Source organism: Gracilinanus agilis, chromosome 2 (assembly GCF_016433145.1).
Source record: "Gracilinanus agilis isolate LMUSP501 chromosome 2, AgileGrace, whole genome shotgun sequence".
NCBI lineage: Eukaryota > Metazoa > Chordata > Mammalia > Didelphimorphia > Didelphidae > Gracilinanus > Gracilinanus agilis.
In genome coordinates, this window is record NC_058131.1 from 442,242,361 (window position 1) to 442,259,036 (window position 16,676).

General features: G+C 37.4%; 1 protein-coding gene across 1 annotated transcript in view; it reads right to left on the reverse strand.

Moving 5' to 3' along the window:
- FRMD6 (FERM domain containing 6) overlaps positions 1 to 16,676 on the reverse strand; it is a 167,830-nt gene that overhangs the window by 98,617 nt on the left and 52,537 nt on the right. Inside the window, exon 3 of the mRNA XM_044664740.1 lies at positions 3,002 to 3,092. Coding sequence (XP_044520675.1) covers positions 3,002 to 3,092 — 91 coding nt within the window. The remainder of the gene's footprint in view (positions 1 to 3,001; positions 3,093 to 16,676) is intronic.

Genomic DNA, 16,676 nt, shown 5'->3' on the forward strand with positions numbered 1-16,676 from the left:
GTTTGCTTTAAGCCGGTATCCCTTATTCCCTCCCTTGATTAACTTCTCTTTCTACCCCCTCCCTCATTATGCAACTCTTTTTATTTTTAAAGGCCTAATGAATTCCTTCCTTCTTCTAGTCCTCTCCCTTTTTTGACCTCCCCACTCCCTTGCTCCCCTTGGTTTATCCCTTCTGACTTTCTTAGTAGGGTTAGATAGAGTTTTATATCCCAATGGATAATATAGCTACTCTTCCCTCTCCGGGTTGATTACACTGAGAGTAAGGTTTAAATGCTCTCTTCCTCTCCTTTTTATAATAGTATTTGTCCCCTCCCCTTCCTATGCCCTCTTTGTGTGTAATAGAATATCCTATTTTTCTTATTCACTCAAGTTTCTCTTGGTGTCCCCTACTATTCACCCTCCTCTTTCCTACCCCCCATATTTTCTTAGACCATTTGGTATTCCGTTCTCTCCCTATGAATTATTCTTCTGATTGCTATGGGAGTGAATACTATAATAGTGAATAGAGTTCACTACAGAGAATTATACATAGCATTTCTCCACATAGGAATACAGATAATTAGATCTTATTGAAGCCCTTAAAGAGGCAAATTTAAAAATTATGAGTTTTCTTTCTTTCCCCTCTGTTTCTTATTTACCTTTTCATGTTTCTCTTGATTTTTGTGGTTGGATATCAAACTTTCCATTTAGCCCTGGTATTTTCTGTGCAAATACTTGGAAATCTTCAATTTTGTTGAATGCCCATACTTTCCCCTGGAAGTATATAGTCAGTTTCAATGGGTAGTTGATCCGTGGTTGAAGGCCCAGCTCTCTTGGCTTTCTGAATATCGTATTCCAAGCCTTGTGGTCTTTTAGCATGGAGGCTGCCAGATCCTGTGTGATCCTGATTGGTGCTCCTTGATATCTGAATTGTCTCTTTCTGGCTTCTTGTAAGATTTTTTTCCTTTTACTTGGAAGCTCTTGAATTTGGCTATTATATTCCTGGGGGTTGTCTTTTCAGGGTCTAGTGTAGAGGGCGATCTATGGATCCTTTCAATGTCTATGATGCCCTCTTGTTGTAGAACTTCAGGGCAATTTTGCTGAATAATTTCCTTTAGTATGAAGCTCAAATTTCTATTAATTTCTGCTTTTTCAGGAAGACCAATGATTCTCAAATTGTCTCTTCTAGACCAGTTTTCTTGGTCTGTCACTTTCTCATTGAGATATTTCATGTTTCCTTCTATTTTATCAGTCTTTTGACTTTGTTTTATTTATTCTTGCTGTCTTGAGAGATCATTAGCTTCTAATTGCTCAATTCTAGCCTTTAGGTACTGGTTTTCGGTTATAATTTTTTTGTTTTCAACTATAATTTTTTGGTTTTCCTTTTCAATCTGATCATTTCTGGTCTTCAATTGACTTGCCTTACTTTCCAATTGTGAAATTCTGCCTTTTAAACTGTTATTTTCTTGCCAGATCTCTTCCATCTTTCTCATCATTTCAGATTTGAACTCTTAAATAGCTTGTGACCAGTTTTCATTATTTTGGGAAGGTTTGGATGTGATTACTTGTTTCTTCTCCTCTGCTGTTTGCTCTGCTGTCTGGACTTTCTCTGTGTAAAAGCTGTCCAATGTTACAGATTTCTTCTTGATGATTTTTCTCTTTTGGTGTTCTTGAGAATGGCTTGCCATTATTAGCCTTGCGCCCTCTCAAGTTTTTCCTCACACCCAGAGTCTTTTTGCACTCTCCAGGCTCTTCAAGTCTCAGATCTCATTGTTCTCACGGTCAAGCCTCCTGGTTGTCCCCTTGTTTGTTCCTCTGTCTGAGGATCCTTTAATAGTTTCAGGGCACTGTTTCCACAGTTGTGCACCCCTCTGTACTGGGTCCTCACTCAAGGTCCACTCCAGTGCTCAGGATCCGAGTCCACTCCTGCTCTCAGGATCCGAGTCTGCTCCTGCGCTCAGGATCCGTGGATGCAAGAGTTTGCACTTGAGCCTGCACTGAGGGTCTGTGTTCAAAGTCCGCACATTCTTTAGCCTCTTGGGGTCTTAAGTCTTGCTGCTCTCAGGAACAGGCCCTACTGACCCCAGGTAGCTGTCAAGGACTTAATGGGTGCCCCAAGCTTGCTCTAGTTCTTGTGCACTGGCTTTCGCACTGTAGGTGGTGTGGGGTGGGCGAGGGGGTAGCTCAGCTTGCGTTTTAGTGAGAGCTGTTTCACCCCTTTATGGCATGAGAATGCCCCAATTCCACCTACCTTCAATGCTGCACCCTGTTGTGGAGTCCCTTCATTCCTCTGGATTTGTTTTTATGTCTTCTTGAGGAGTCCTATATGTTTTGGTTAGGAGAGGTTAAGCAGCTACTTTTTACTATGCTGCCATCTTAACTTCAAAGTGACTTTTAAAACAAGAAATCAATTGGGAATAGGACCAAGAATAATTAATAATGAAGAAGGAGCAGCCCCTTACCACTCTTCTGCCTTGGAAGTAATACATAGTATTGATTCTAAGATGGAAGGTAGGTTTTAAAATAAGTCACTGTAGAGATGTATGTAAAAAGTGTTGAATTTAACTCTGCCACATATATATTCAATGGGATCTAACTAGGATACTCTAAATTACAATATCTTCTATATAAATTATATAGGAAAAATTAGCCCTATCTTTCCAAATATATTAACGCTGTCTATCTAAGGAAAAACATAAAATATTTGTATAAAGGTAAAATTTTCTGTTAAAAAAAATATACAGAAGTCCACACATTTACCTAGGAATCAACTTATTTACAGACTAAAATAGTTTATCTTTGATCTGAAAATATGTTTCCTAAGAATCATAATCATTAGCAGCCAAAATTTATATTAGATTTCTATACTGGTAATGACTTATTAAATCTAATATTGAATACTTTTTAAAATACAATTTTATAACAGTAAAGTAGATTTAAAAATGAAATTATTAGTAATTAACAGATCTAGTATTTAGGTTTTATTAGAGAAGTGCAATTAATGTGGGCATATAAAACTTACTTTGTATGACACTGAGTCCAAACAGATGGCAATCTTTTAGCCTCAATAAATCACACACCTGAACAAGTAACTGATGACAAAGTGCTTTAACCTGTGGGAGGCGAAAAAGAGAGAAGAAAACCTAAGATTAAAATTGAGTCAAATTCATTGAATGAATACTAAATATGTAGGTCAAATTGACAATGAGGCAGAGGTTAGAATACCAAGCCTGGAGTCAAGAAGAATCATCTTCATGAATTCAAATCTAGCCAAGAGTTGGACAAGTTGATACTAGCAAAACCTCCATTTCTCTAAATCAGTGGTTCCCAAACTTTTTTGGCCTACCATCCCCTTTCCAGAAAAAATATTACTTAGCCCCCTGGAAATTATTATTTTTTTAATTTTAATAGCAATTAATAGGAAAGATAAATGCACCTGTGGCCATCACCGTCCTCCTGGATCGCTGCAGCACCCAGCAGGGGGGCGGTAGCACCCACTTTGGGAATCACTGCTCTAAATGATCTAATCTTTAACTGTTTCAGAAAAGAGTATCTATAAAACACAATATTTTGTTGTTCAAGTTATTTTTCAGTTGTGTCTGATAATCCTATTTAGGGGTTTTCTTGGCAGAGATTGGAGTGGTTTGCCGTTCCCCTCTCCAACTCACTTTACAGATGGTGGGGGAGGTGTGGGTGGGTAAAGAAATTTGCCCAGGACCAAAAAGCTAGTAAGTGTCTGAGGTTGGATTTGAACTCAAGAAGATGAGGCTTCCTGATTCTAAATCAGTATGCCATCCACTTAGCCACGTTGTTGCCCCATAGAAAACACAAATAATGGCATGTCTGTTTGTTTTTTTAACTTAGCCTTCATCTTTATTTATTTATTTTTTTTACATTATCATGTGTCTTTAAAAATTTTATTTGGGAGGCAGCTGGGTAGCTCAGTGGATTGAGAGCCAAGCCTAAAGATGGGAAGTCCTAGGTTCAAATCTGGCCTCAGACACTTCCCATTTGTGTGACCCTGGGCAAGTCACTTAACCCTCATTGCCTACCCTTACTACTCTTCTGCCTTAGAACCAATACACAGTATTGATTCCAAGATGGAAGGTAAAGGTTTTAAAAAAATAAAAAATAAAATAAATTTTAAAAATTATTTTATTTAGAATATTTTTCCATGGTTACATGATTCATGATTCTCCCCCTCTCTTTCCTCCCACCTCCCAAAGCGGACAAGCAGTTCTAATGGGTTATACATGTAATTGATAGCATGCTTAATACTGTAAAAGATCTTAAATAAAAATAATAAATTTTGTGACAGATACATAGGCAAAGTCTTACTCCCAAACTATACTGCATAATATCTGAGGTGATCAAAATGTTTATTCTTGTTATGATGAATATGTCTCTAAAATACGATCTACTATATGAAGGGGTTTATTAAAAATAGAAAGCATTTTGTGTTCCACAGCTTCTAATGACAGAAATTCAAGATGAGTAATGTCCTGTAGAGTTAAAGGAAATAATTTAAGGTCAGAGTACAGTCCCAGGTATTTTATGCTGTCTATGGCTATTTTAGATGGGGTAACTCTTATTACTTTTCTTTGCAGGGCTCTGTTGTTGATATATAGAAATATTAATGATTTGTGTATGTTTATTTTATATCCTGCTTCTTTCCTAAAATTGATAGTTTCAACTAATATTTAATTTAATCTTTAGGATTTTCCCATATATATTATCATCCTTGTTTCATTCTTGATCTTACAGAGAAAGCTTCTAACTTCTCCCCATTACAAATGTTTGCTAATTCTTTTAAGTATATACTTATTATTCTAAGGAAAAATTCACTTATAACTTTAAATGTTTTTAATTGGGAATGAGTATTGTATTTGTCAAAAGCTTTTTCTGCATCTAATGATGTAATATATATGTATTTTGTTGACATAATTATGTTTATAGTTTTCCTTATATTAAAATATTCCTGCATTCCTGGTATAAATTCTGTTTGCCCATAATACATAATCTTTATATATATATATATATATATATATATATATATATATTTGTAGCCTCCTGGCTAACGTTTTATTTAGGGTTTTTCTATTTATATTCATGAAATTGGCATATAGTTTTCTGTTTTTGAACTTCCTGGTTTAGGTTATCAGCACCATAACTGTTTCATAAAAGGGGTTTGGCCAGACACTTTCTTTACCAAATGTTCTAAATAACTTATTTAAATATGGGAATTAGATGATTTGGTAAACTTGGGAATCCATTTGGCCCTGATGTTTTTTCCTTAGGAAGTCATTTATGGCCTGTTCAATTTCTTTTTCTAAAATAGATTTATTTATATGTTCTATTTCCCCCTCTCTTAGTCTAGGCAATTTGTTTTTTGTAAGTATTCTGTCATTTTGCTTAAATTATTAAATTTGTTGCATGTAATTGGACAAAGTAATTCCTAAAAATGGATTTGACTTCATTTTCACCGATGGCAAATTAATGAAACCTTTTTCTTTTTTGATGCTAATTTTTTTCCCTTTCTTTTATTAAATTTATTTATTTTTAAGTATTTTTCCAAGGTTGCATGATGCCCCTGGAGCTGACCAGCAATTCCACTGGATATTGAAGTATCAATCTTTTCCTCTCTTTTTTCTTCCATTTACTATTTTTGCTGTATCCCTTAGGTTTGGGCATTTGTTTCTTCATTATAATACAATTTATTCATAATTCAACTTGAGGTCATGCAAATAGAAGTATCGAGAAGATATGGCAATCTACTTCAGCTTGACTCCCCGTGCCTAGCATAATGTCTGGTACATATCAGTAACTTAAAAAAATACTTTAATTACTTGGCTACTCAGCAGAGCAATGATTTGGTACAATACTGAAAGACTTATGATGGGGAATTCTATCCACCTCCAGAGAAAGAACTGTTGGAGTCATCTTTCACATTAGTGTATCTTTGGTTTTATTTTGGAGTTTTGGTTATGTATGAATGTGCTCTTACAACAATGACCAATATGGAAGTATGTTTTGCATGACAATTTAAAAAATGGAAAAAATTCTTTATTACTTTATCAACTCTTTGTAGGACACCTAAGATAGTGGAAAATATGGTTTAAGAGCATATTTGTCCCCATTTTAAGGATCCTCAATGTTTACAATCAGAGAATTGTTGAACAAAGTTTCTCTCTATTTCAGGAGTGAGTTATTTGATGTATATGTATATGTAACTTTGATGTATATGCATGGGAGATCCTACTTGGAACAGATTTCACAGAAGTATTTTGCTTTACCAAATCAATTATTACACAGTAACACACAATAAGGATAATGGAATACTATATTCTTTATATCCTTTAATTAATTCTTTGATGGTAATAGACTGCTATAGAATCTATTTGAGAAAGCTTGACTACTTCCTATATTTCAAGAATACCCTGGATTCATTCTCATATAAATTACATCTAAATAAACTTTTTTAAAAAGCCATGTAGAGGGGGCAGCTGGGTAGCTCAGTGGAGTGAGAGTCAGGCCTAGAGACAGGAGGTCCTAGGTTCAAATCCGGCCTCAGCCACTTCCCAGCTGTGTGACCCTGGGCAAGTCACTTGACCCCCATTGCCCACCCTTACCAATCTTCCACCTATGAGACAATACACCGAAGTACAAGGGTTTTAAAAAAAAAAGCCATGTAGAAAACATTTGGTTGAGATGAAGATGTGAAAGTTAGTAGCAAAGCCCAATTTTCTAAAAGCAAAAGATTTGAAAAGAAAGGTCACTAAAGAAAATTATTTAAAAATCAAAGTAAAGGGGCAGTTGGGTAGCTCAGTGGAGTGAGAGTCAGGCCTAGAGAGAGGAGGTCCTAGGTTCAAACCCGGCCTCAGCCACTTCCCAGCTGTGTGACCCTGGGCAAGTCACTTGACCCTCATTGCCCACCCTTACCACTCTTCCACCTATGAGACAATACACCAAAGTACAAGGGTTTTAAAAAAAATCAAAGTAAAATCATCAAATTGGTACAGAATTATACAAAAAAGTGGGTTGGTCTGCAAACAATGGGAGAGTCAGCATGAATCTAGGTAAATGTAGAAGCTAACAGAGAATAGGAGAAATAGACCTGAAACCAGGTGGTGCTCTGAACAGGAGAGATGTCAAATAAGCACAATCTCTATTAATTGGGAACCTGACACCAAACTCATCCTTGACCAAACCAATCTATATAGGTCACTGTGCAAGAAACAACATGGCCACTGGGCCAGAGGTGCTGGACAGGAGACAGGAGTAACTCGTGTACTCTCTAGTGTGATATTAGTAGGATCACCAAGGCCTGTTAGTATTACAGCAGTGAAAGGAACTAATTTCCAACTAGGATGTTGCTATTTGTCCTTTGTTTTCAAAGAGGACCAATGACATCACAAGGGGATGTCCTGATTTGTGCCTGAGTTAGATTTGAGTGAGGCAGAGTTGCACAGTTCTCAGTCTCTCTCTTTCAGAGTCATCAGATGCAGTGGATGACCTTAGCCTCTTCTATGCCAGATCAAGGTCTCAGTGCTTCACAGCACCTCCATGGCCATTGGAACCAATTGTTCTCATTCCATTGGGAGAAGTCTTCACATGCTTGGGATAGACACACTCCTATAACTCACAGATGGGTCTGTGGCCTGTCTATCGGTTACCTTCAACCTGGTTTAGCCCATCTGCTGGGATAGTTTACCATGATGTGCATACCATAGCTTCTCGGAGCCATGTGAAAGTTGGGTGCCAGGTGGACACCAAAAATGGAAAAGCAGCTTTAAAAAGGGCTCAGCAAGTCCTTACATAAGAGGTGCTAGTTCTCCTTGAACATCTATTACCTCCCTAAACTCCCTACCTCCTAGAATTCAGTGGCACAGTGGTTAGAATGTTGAGCTTGGAGTCAGTAAGACTCATCTTCCTGAATTCAAATCTGGCCTCAGACAATTACTAGCTGTGTGACCTTAGGCAGGTCACAACTCTGCTTGTCTCAGTTTCCAATAGCAAACCACTACAGTATCTTTGCCAAAAAAAAACAAAAATCGAGTCACAAAGAGTCAGACAATTAAAAAACAACGAAACAACAAGAAAGTCCTTAGCAAGTCTACTGGAGTTATTTGGACAAGGCAACAGTCTCAAATTCTGGATAACCACCCAGCTAGGCATCTTGCAAAGAGAAGACTCTAGCTAAGACCATAACTCGTAATATACTACCAGTAAATGGAAACAGTAGCTAGGAATTGAGACAGAAAGTGAGCCACAATGACATTCGGGTTACAGAAAGGTCAGGACCAAAACAAAACAAAACAAAAAAACAGCACAAAATATCAAATAAAAAATAATTGCATAAGAAAACAACAAACATGATAAAAATACATTGTGCGTAAAGAAAAGGCCATGGAGCAGAGATAAAAATAGAGCTACCGCATGAAAACTATGAGCAGAGACTCAATTTTTTAAAAAAGGTTCAGTCACAAGGCCTTTCTCATCCTGAAATATCCTTCCCACTCTGGTGCTCCATCCTCTTGTTGGTAGAATCTCCATTTTGATGATGTGCTCAAGCTAGCCATGCTAACACTCTTATTTTTCTCCTTGTTCTAATCCTGATTTTTTAGGTGTCTCCATTATGCCCCTAATTGGGTACTTTCTCCCTGACAACTTTCAGCTCCTTTCTATGTGTTGTCTGACTCACTAAAATGCAAGTTCCTTGAAGGCAGGTACTATCTTTTCTTTTTGTTTCTATTTGTAATCCTGCACTTGCCTGACCAAAAAAAAATGAAGTAAGACATTTAAAAAAAATGAAATTGTAAACAAAATCACAAATCATGAGTAAAAAGTTGGAAAAAGAATAAATAGCTGAGAAAAGACAGAGAACTTTACCCAAGTAAGGATTTTCTGAAAAGAATGAGGCAAACAAAATTCAGTGACTTCAAAAGAAAACATAAAACCTCATCAAAATCAAAAGTTGGAAAAATTGAAAATATAAAAATATCTGCTTTTTAAAACAAGTAATCTAAAAAAATGTCAGGGAAAGAATTTAAGAATCACCGGCATTTTCCTAAAACCATAACTAAACACAAAAATCTGTACACTATAATTTAAGAAATCATAGAAGATGACTGCCTATATCTATTAGAAAGAGAGGTTAAAATTAAAATAGAAAGAATCCACCAATCATCTCCTAAAAAATTACAAATTGAAAAAATCCAAAAGATAGACAAGAGTAACTTCTTCCAAAAAAAACTGAATACAGGGAGAAAAATTGATCTTTAATGAAAAGAGGGCATTTACATATTCTTGATGAAAAACATAAGTTAAGTAGAAAATCTGAAACACAAACAGAAGACTGAAGAGAAACATAAAAAAGTAAATTAACTGGAAGGGGCCAATTGAGCAAGGCTGAACTTGAACAGGTAATTAATAATTTTAATAGTACATTAGAAAGAAATCAAGATTTGGAACCAGAGGATTCAAATTCAAATACTCTCTCTGCCACCTTCAGTAAGTTATCTCTGAGACTTAGTTTTTTGCACATTTGTAAAATTAGGAGTTTTGGTGGGACCACTTCTATGATACTTTATGGCTTTAAATCTTTGATCTTGTAAAAGGGGAAAAGAAAAGGAAGTGTCTCAAGACATTTTAAGAATCTTTTAAGGTATAGTAATTAAGTAAAAGAATCACAAGGTCTGGGTGTGGTTATGTTCTTAGTTTTGTTGGTTTACAAGAATAAAGAAAAATGAGAGAAAAGGGAATTTGGGAAGAAATGAGGAAGAGAATAAACTATTTCACAAAAGTGTTGCTTAGGTTCAAATCATAGTAGACAAAAATGAAACTATGACAGTAAAGAATTTAGATTGAATGAGCACAAGTTCATGTTTCTAGAATCAAAGAGAAGTTGGGAAAAGAAAGCCTATGAAATTCCTTATAAAAGTCTTTTTGTATTGATAGTTGAAGATATTAACAAAAGAGAGGTTCTTAAACTTTGTGTATATAATCAGACTCCCTTTGGCAGTCTGATAAAAACCTCTGAATCTCATCCCAGAATGTTTCAAATGCATCAATAAAATACATAGGGTTTTATATAATTGAAAGTTATCAAAATATTTTTTTAAAAACTAAGTTCTTGGACCCTATGTTAAGAACCATTGGAATGAGAGATTTTCAAAAAGGCAAAGAAGGGTAGTGCATTTTCATGCAAATTTCCCAAGGGCATAAAACCTGTTGTATTTGGGAAGCTGTAAGATGACAGAGTCTGTAGGATCAAATCTCTCTGATCCTTTGGTCTATGGAAAGGACACACACACACACACCCTCCACAAACAGGCTTGACTGAAGGAAGGGGCAAGATATTGCTGAGAGCTCCTTCACTTCCCCCCTCCCACCAGGCAGTTGGAAAGTCAGTTACAATGTGGAGGTTGATCTGTTATCTTCTAGGCTCAATCAGTAGATTAGGAAAGAATAAACTAATAAAGATGATAACTTTCTCTAAACTATTTCCCCACAGGATTGAATAGGAGAAAATAGGAGAAGCTTGATGTCTTTGAAGTTCACAGGCCCAGAGGATAGGTTTTACTTCTGAGCTACAAAGCAGGAGGAACTCAGCTAGAGGAAGTTGTATTTCCCTAAATATAACCAGACGCTGCTCCCAATTCATTAAAGGTTTAATGATACGTGGGGATGGGAAGGAAGGGAGATGAAATAAGGTTTGACAAGGTCTGGGAAGCCCTCAAACTGTTATGTCCAAGGAGCCCCTCCCCTCAAAGGGGAAAGGTAACTTGAATAGCTAATCTGCTCTCTATCCCTATAAATATTCTTCCTCTATATCTAAATAACTAAACAGAGGTAAACTGTGATGTAGCTGAATGTCAAATCAAGATAAAGAAAGTTGGCAGCTAGGAACTAAAATGGCTTTGCTCAGATTCAAGCCTCAAGCCTCCAGAGCAACCCAGGACCCAGGACATAGCAAGCAGAGTGTGACCTGCCTACCCTCAACCCAGGACTCCAACTCCCTTAACTGCTTTAACTGCCCCCTCTCTCAGAGTTCTTGGGGGGCCCTCTGGAATTCTGAGCTGTAACCTGAACCCCTCTCTGCAATATGAATCTCACAGTAACCCTGCTTTTCTTGTAGCTAGAATTTCCACTGGAAATTCTGCAGGCTTAAGACATTTCAGCACACATCACCCCATCTCTACACTATATCTAAAGTAACTTTCCTATTCTTAACAACTTAACCTTATGTTCTCTATTCCTAATAGCATGAAACTATTCCTGTCTACCCCTATCTAAGAAGGGAAAAGGAAGGTAAACAAAGGGAAAAAAGGTTTTGATATAAATACAAGCATGACAACATTTGAAACAAAGTAACACAATTATAAAACTCAACTTTGCAACAAAACAGGTTGCAATGACTATTTCTAAAGCATGCAATGAAAACATCTTTGAAACACAATCAAATGCAAACTTGCAAAAGGCTAAACTGTATCTCAACTTGCTTCTGACTCATAATAAAAGAAACATGGTCAAACTTTACAAGCAAAATGCTATAAAACTGTGTTTAGGCATAAACGGAAACATTTAATCCTAATTTTTTGTGTTAGTACCTTACTAAAACTGTACTAAAGGTGTTAATATTTCTAAGTTCTAAATTATTAGTGTGTTAAGGTTATCTTGTTAGTCATAATATGTACATGGCTATATATAATGACTTATTCTTATACTCTAGTGAATTTCCCTAACTAACTCTGTATTCCAAAGGTGACTGAACTACCTGTCCCTAAGGTTGTTAGTAACTCTAAACTATATATGTGTTAGTAATTGTAATACAGCTATACACAATGCAACTTTGTACAAGTAAAAGTTTCATTGATGTCTATCAAATCAAAAAACAATGTATCTTTTGATATGCTAGAGATCCTAGGATACTCTTCCATTATATACAGATACTCACATGCAATATGTACATGTGATATATGTATACATACATTATACTCTTATTTATCTACATGAGGTCTTTGTCGAGAATTGAAAAATCAGTTTTGTGTTATGTCCAATGAACTAATAAATGCTGATGCATGTATATACTTACCCATACTGTATGGATCTTCTGCCAACACTGGAGAACTACAATTCTCCTTGTGTAGCAATATGTAGTGTGGCACGCAAGCTACCCTGTGATGTTTCATTTATGTATTGTATAGTTGTGACATAATTCTTTCTTCCAGTCCTCTTCCTGCACAGTACTTAATAAAGATTACAGTTCTCTTGTGATTGTCCATTCCTTCGTGCTGCCCTTGCTGCGGATTGTGGCAGCTTATAGCTTTGTGTTCTTTGTCTTTTCCTCTGTACTACATTCATACTTGCCTGTTGCCTATCATCTTGCCATCTTCTTATACAGGAACAGTAGATGTTGTTATGTAATTGTGTTAATTATCATTGTGTTATTTTTATGTTGCAAAAATAAATTTCCAGTTTTTTTTGTTGGATTTCAAGCAGTTCAATATTCTTCATCAGTATATTCTGTATGCTATGGATCTGTTTGTGTATTTATTCAATGTTGCTCTATATCAGTTGGTGTATTACGGTGTTCTTCATTTACAGCATATTCTTTTACAGGCTTCATATGCGTGATGTGGAACCAGGGATCTCTGTTCTCAACTTTGACACATGTCAGAGAATAGTTAACAATATTTGATGAGGCCCTACCCATTTAGGGTCCAAAATGGATTTCCTTGCAAAGTTCCTTATGTAGACCATGTCTCCCAGTTTAAGCTAATGTAAGCTAAAGTCTAACAGAACTCTCTGAGTTAACAGTCCAAGCTTGTGCAATTCATCCAGTCTTTTCTTCAAAGCTTTTATGTATTTATACAGCTGACATTCAGGTCCACGGTGTGACAAGTGAGCTGATTTCTGGGATGAACTATGCCATGGAGAATGACCATACAAAAGTTCAAATGTTGATAAGTGTGTGTGTCACCACAGGGTTGACTTCTCATATAAAAAAACAATGGGAAGTACTTGTACCCATTTCAGATGACTTTCTGAACACACTTTTCCAATCAAAGTCTTCACTTTCTTATTACAAATCTCAATTTGTCCCGACGACTGAGGGTGGTAAACGCTATGTAAGCTTCTTTGTATTCCTAAGGTTTTGTAAATTTCATGCAGGTTGTTGTGAGAAAAGTGTGATCCATGGTCCAAGTCTATTCTGGCTGGTACTGAAAATCTCAGGACTATCTCTCTCAGAAGTGTCTTCACCACGAAGGCTGCGTTGTTTTTCTTTGCTGGGAACACTTCTGGCCATCGAGTCAACCTATCAACGATGACTAGGGCATATTTGTATCCTTGACAATTGGGCATTGATATGTAATCGATCTGTAAGCACTCAAATGGGGTATGTGCCAATTGTCTGTCACCAAGCCCTTTAATCCTGGTCATCCTCTGATTGTACTGCAAGCAAACCTTGCATTTCTGGCATGTTCTAACTGCACAAGTGGAAATTCTGGGTGCTGTCTAGTATCTGCGAATGCCATCTATGAGGGATTGAGTCCCATAATGGCCTTTGGCATGCAATGCATTGTATAGGGTATTATATAAAGATTTTGCCAGAATGGGTTTGTCTGCACTAGAAAAATCATACACCTCTCACTAGTTTGGCCCTCAGATTTTCTATCCAGTGCTTCACTTCTCTTGGGGAGTATGCTTGTTTGAGATCTGCTTCATCCACAAAGGAGAAGTTTAGCACATGGATGGGACCAAATCAGGCACCACATTTGGCTATGTATGCCCTTCTGTTTCCTAATGACACCCCATCTACACCCTTTTGATGTGATCTGCAATGTATCACCGCAACTTCTTTGGGCAACTGGACAGCTTCCAGGAGTTGGTTTATAAGGCTCCCATAGACTATTTCCTTCCCACCAGCAGTTATAAACTCACGATATCTCCAGATTTGGCCTGTGCAATGGATTACATTAAAAGCGTATTTGTTGTCCGTATACACATTTATTCTTTTGTCCTTGCCAATCTCAAGAGCTCTGATGAGACTTAGGATTTAAGCACCTTGAGCGCTCATGGATTTTGTTAGAGCTGCATACCATAAAGTCTCATCTTGTGTCATGACAGCTGCACCCATATACCTTTCCCCATCTAACACGAATGCAGAACCATCAGAAAACATTGTCAGGTCAGGAGAGACCAAAGGGATATCAGTTAGGTCATCTCGTCTTCTGCACTATTTCCAATGTATCTGCACAGCTATGGATGGGCTCCCCTTCTAATGGTAAGTCTGGCATTAGTGTGGCTGGGTTGATCTCCTTACAACGATGGAAAGTTAGGTTCTCATTGCCCAGCAACACAATTTGATATTGGGATAAGTGCTGAGATGTAAACTCTTGCAGGTTGCTGTTTTTCAAGATGGTATCTACTTGATGCGGTGAATACAGCATGATCCTACATCCCAAAACCAGATCTGAAGATTTTTTCACCATTAGGGCAGCAGCTGCAATTGCTCTCATACATGGTGGCATCCCTCAAGCCACAACATCTAGCTGGGAGCTATAATAGGCAACAGGTCTAAACTAATCCCCCAAGAGTCTGCACTAAAACAGCACTGACTCTTCCCTTGTCCTCACACACAAACAGGTGAAATGGTCAGAGATTCCAAGTGCAGGGCTTGAAAAAACAGCTGTTTTCAGTTTTTCAATAGCATGCTTGTGCTCCCGTGTAAGTTTTAAAGGTTCTGAGATAGTGTTCCTAGTCAAGTCTGTCAAGAGGTTTTGAGATCAGACTATATCTAGGTATCCACTGCCTACAGTAAACCATGATTTCTAAAATTGCTTGGAGCTGTTTCTTGGTCTTAGGTATGAACAGCCTTTGTATATCCGCAACCCTCTTTTGTGAGATCCTTCATATACACTTTTCCAACACGAAGCCAAGGTACTCAACCTTTGGCATTACCCACTGCAATATAACAGACGCAGGCAAGGACTCAGACCCTGAGCGCAGGAACGTAACTTGGGTGGGGACCCAGTGCAGAGGAGTGTATGACTGTGGAAGCAGCTCCCTGAGACTGCTAAAGGAGCTTCAGGCAGAGGAGCAAGCAAAGGGATCACCAGGAGGCTTGACCCTGAGAACAACTAGACTGAAGACCTCAGGAGCCTAGAGAGTGCAGACCAACTATGGCTGCAAGGATAAAGCTGACAGGACTCATGGCTCTCTAACTTGGGCGAAAACTGCTCTACAGCTCCATAGGCAGAGAGCCTGACTGCCTCACCCAGACTTCTGACTGAGAAATAAATATTAACAATATTAACCCCAAAAGAGGAAAAGCAAGAAGAAATCTTTGACACTCAACAACTTTTACACAGAAAAAATCCAGACAATAGAGCAAACAGCAGACGAGAACAAACAAGTAATCACATCCAAACCGTCCCCCAAAAATGAAAATTTGTCACAAGCTCTTGAAGAATTCAAATCTGAGATCATGAGAGAGATGCAAGAGATTTGGCGAGAGACGTAGGAAATAGCTCAAAAGGAAATTAACAGGTTAGAAGACAGAAACTCCCAAATGGAGAAAGATGGCCAAAAATCAAAGGAAATAGTAAGCAAATTGGAAACTATAGAGATCCTGCTCTATACCCAGAGACTTATCTGTGTGGCCTAAAGTGGTCGTTGGATGTAAAGAACGAAACAGATTGGAAGCACGGCTTGTTAGCTCAGAGTGCTCCGAGGTATAATGGAGTCACCAGTTTATTATAGTGGAAATTAAAGATCCCCTTCCCCTAAAAGCCCAAGAAAGTTTCCCACAGTTGCAGAGAACAGTATTTTTACTATAGTCAAAACAAAAGCCTTAGAAGGCTTCAGGTATAGATAAAAAAAAACCTATGCTAAACTATCAACTATATGTGGTAGAGCCTGGGACATCTTGTTAGGTCTCAGCCTTGATGGTATTAAACAATTTTTTGAGCCTCATTATTTTACTTTAATTCTGGGCAAAATGCCCCACCAAGGGTTCAACCTTGGCTGTACTAGGCAGCTGCATTCTCAGTCAACAGTGTTAGCCTCCCTCCTGCTGGATTATTGAGAGCCCAAAGCTTTTTCAATAAGACTATAATGCAGTTTAAAGGAAAGTGAGAATTAAGAAAGGAATCAAAAGAGGAATCTCAGATTTTTATCTTAGATAGCCCACTCCATCTCGACCATGATAGGGAGAAAACTTCAATACACGGCTCTGCCGGTCTGTATTGATCTTTTGAGGGGGTCCAGATAAAATATCTACTTAAGATTCTAATTTCTCTTAATAGCCCCCGACATATCCCTCTTCTCTTCAAAATAACATGATTTATTACACAGGAAAACTTTGAATAATGAAAGAAGTTATAAATTGGTTATAATCATCAGTTATAGTTGGATCTGATAGGAATTACAGATCAAATTGTTTGTTGATGCCTCTCTACAGGAAACAAAAATTAAATAGCTGGAAAACAGGATAGACCAAACCGAAAAGGAAAATCATAAGATTATAACAGAAAACCTGTCTCTAAAGATCAGAATTGGGCGAGTAGAAGCCAATCATCTATCAAGACACCAAGAATTAATAAAGCAAAGTCAAAAGACTGATAACATAGAAGGAAACATGAAATATCTCAATGAGAAATTGACAGATCAAGAAAACTGGTCTAGAAGAGACA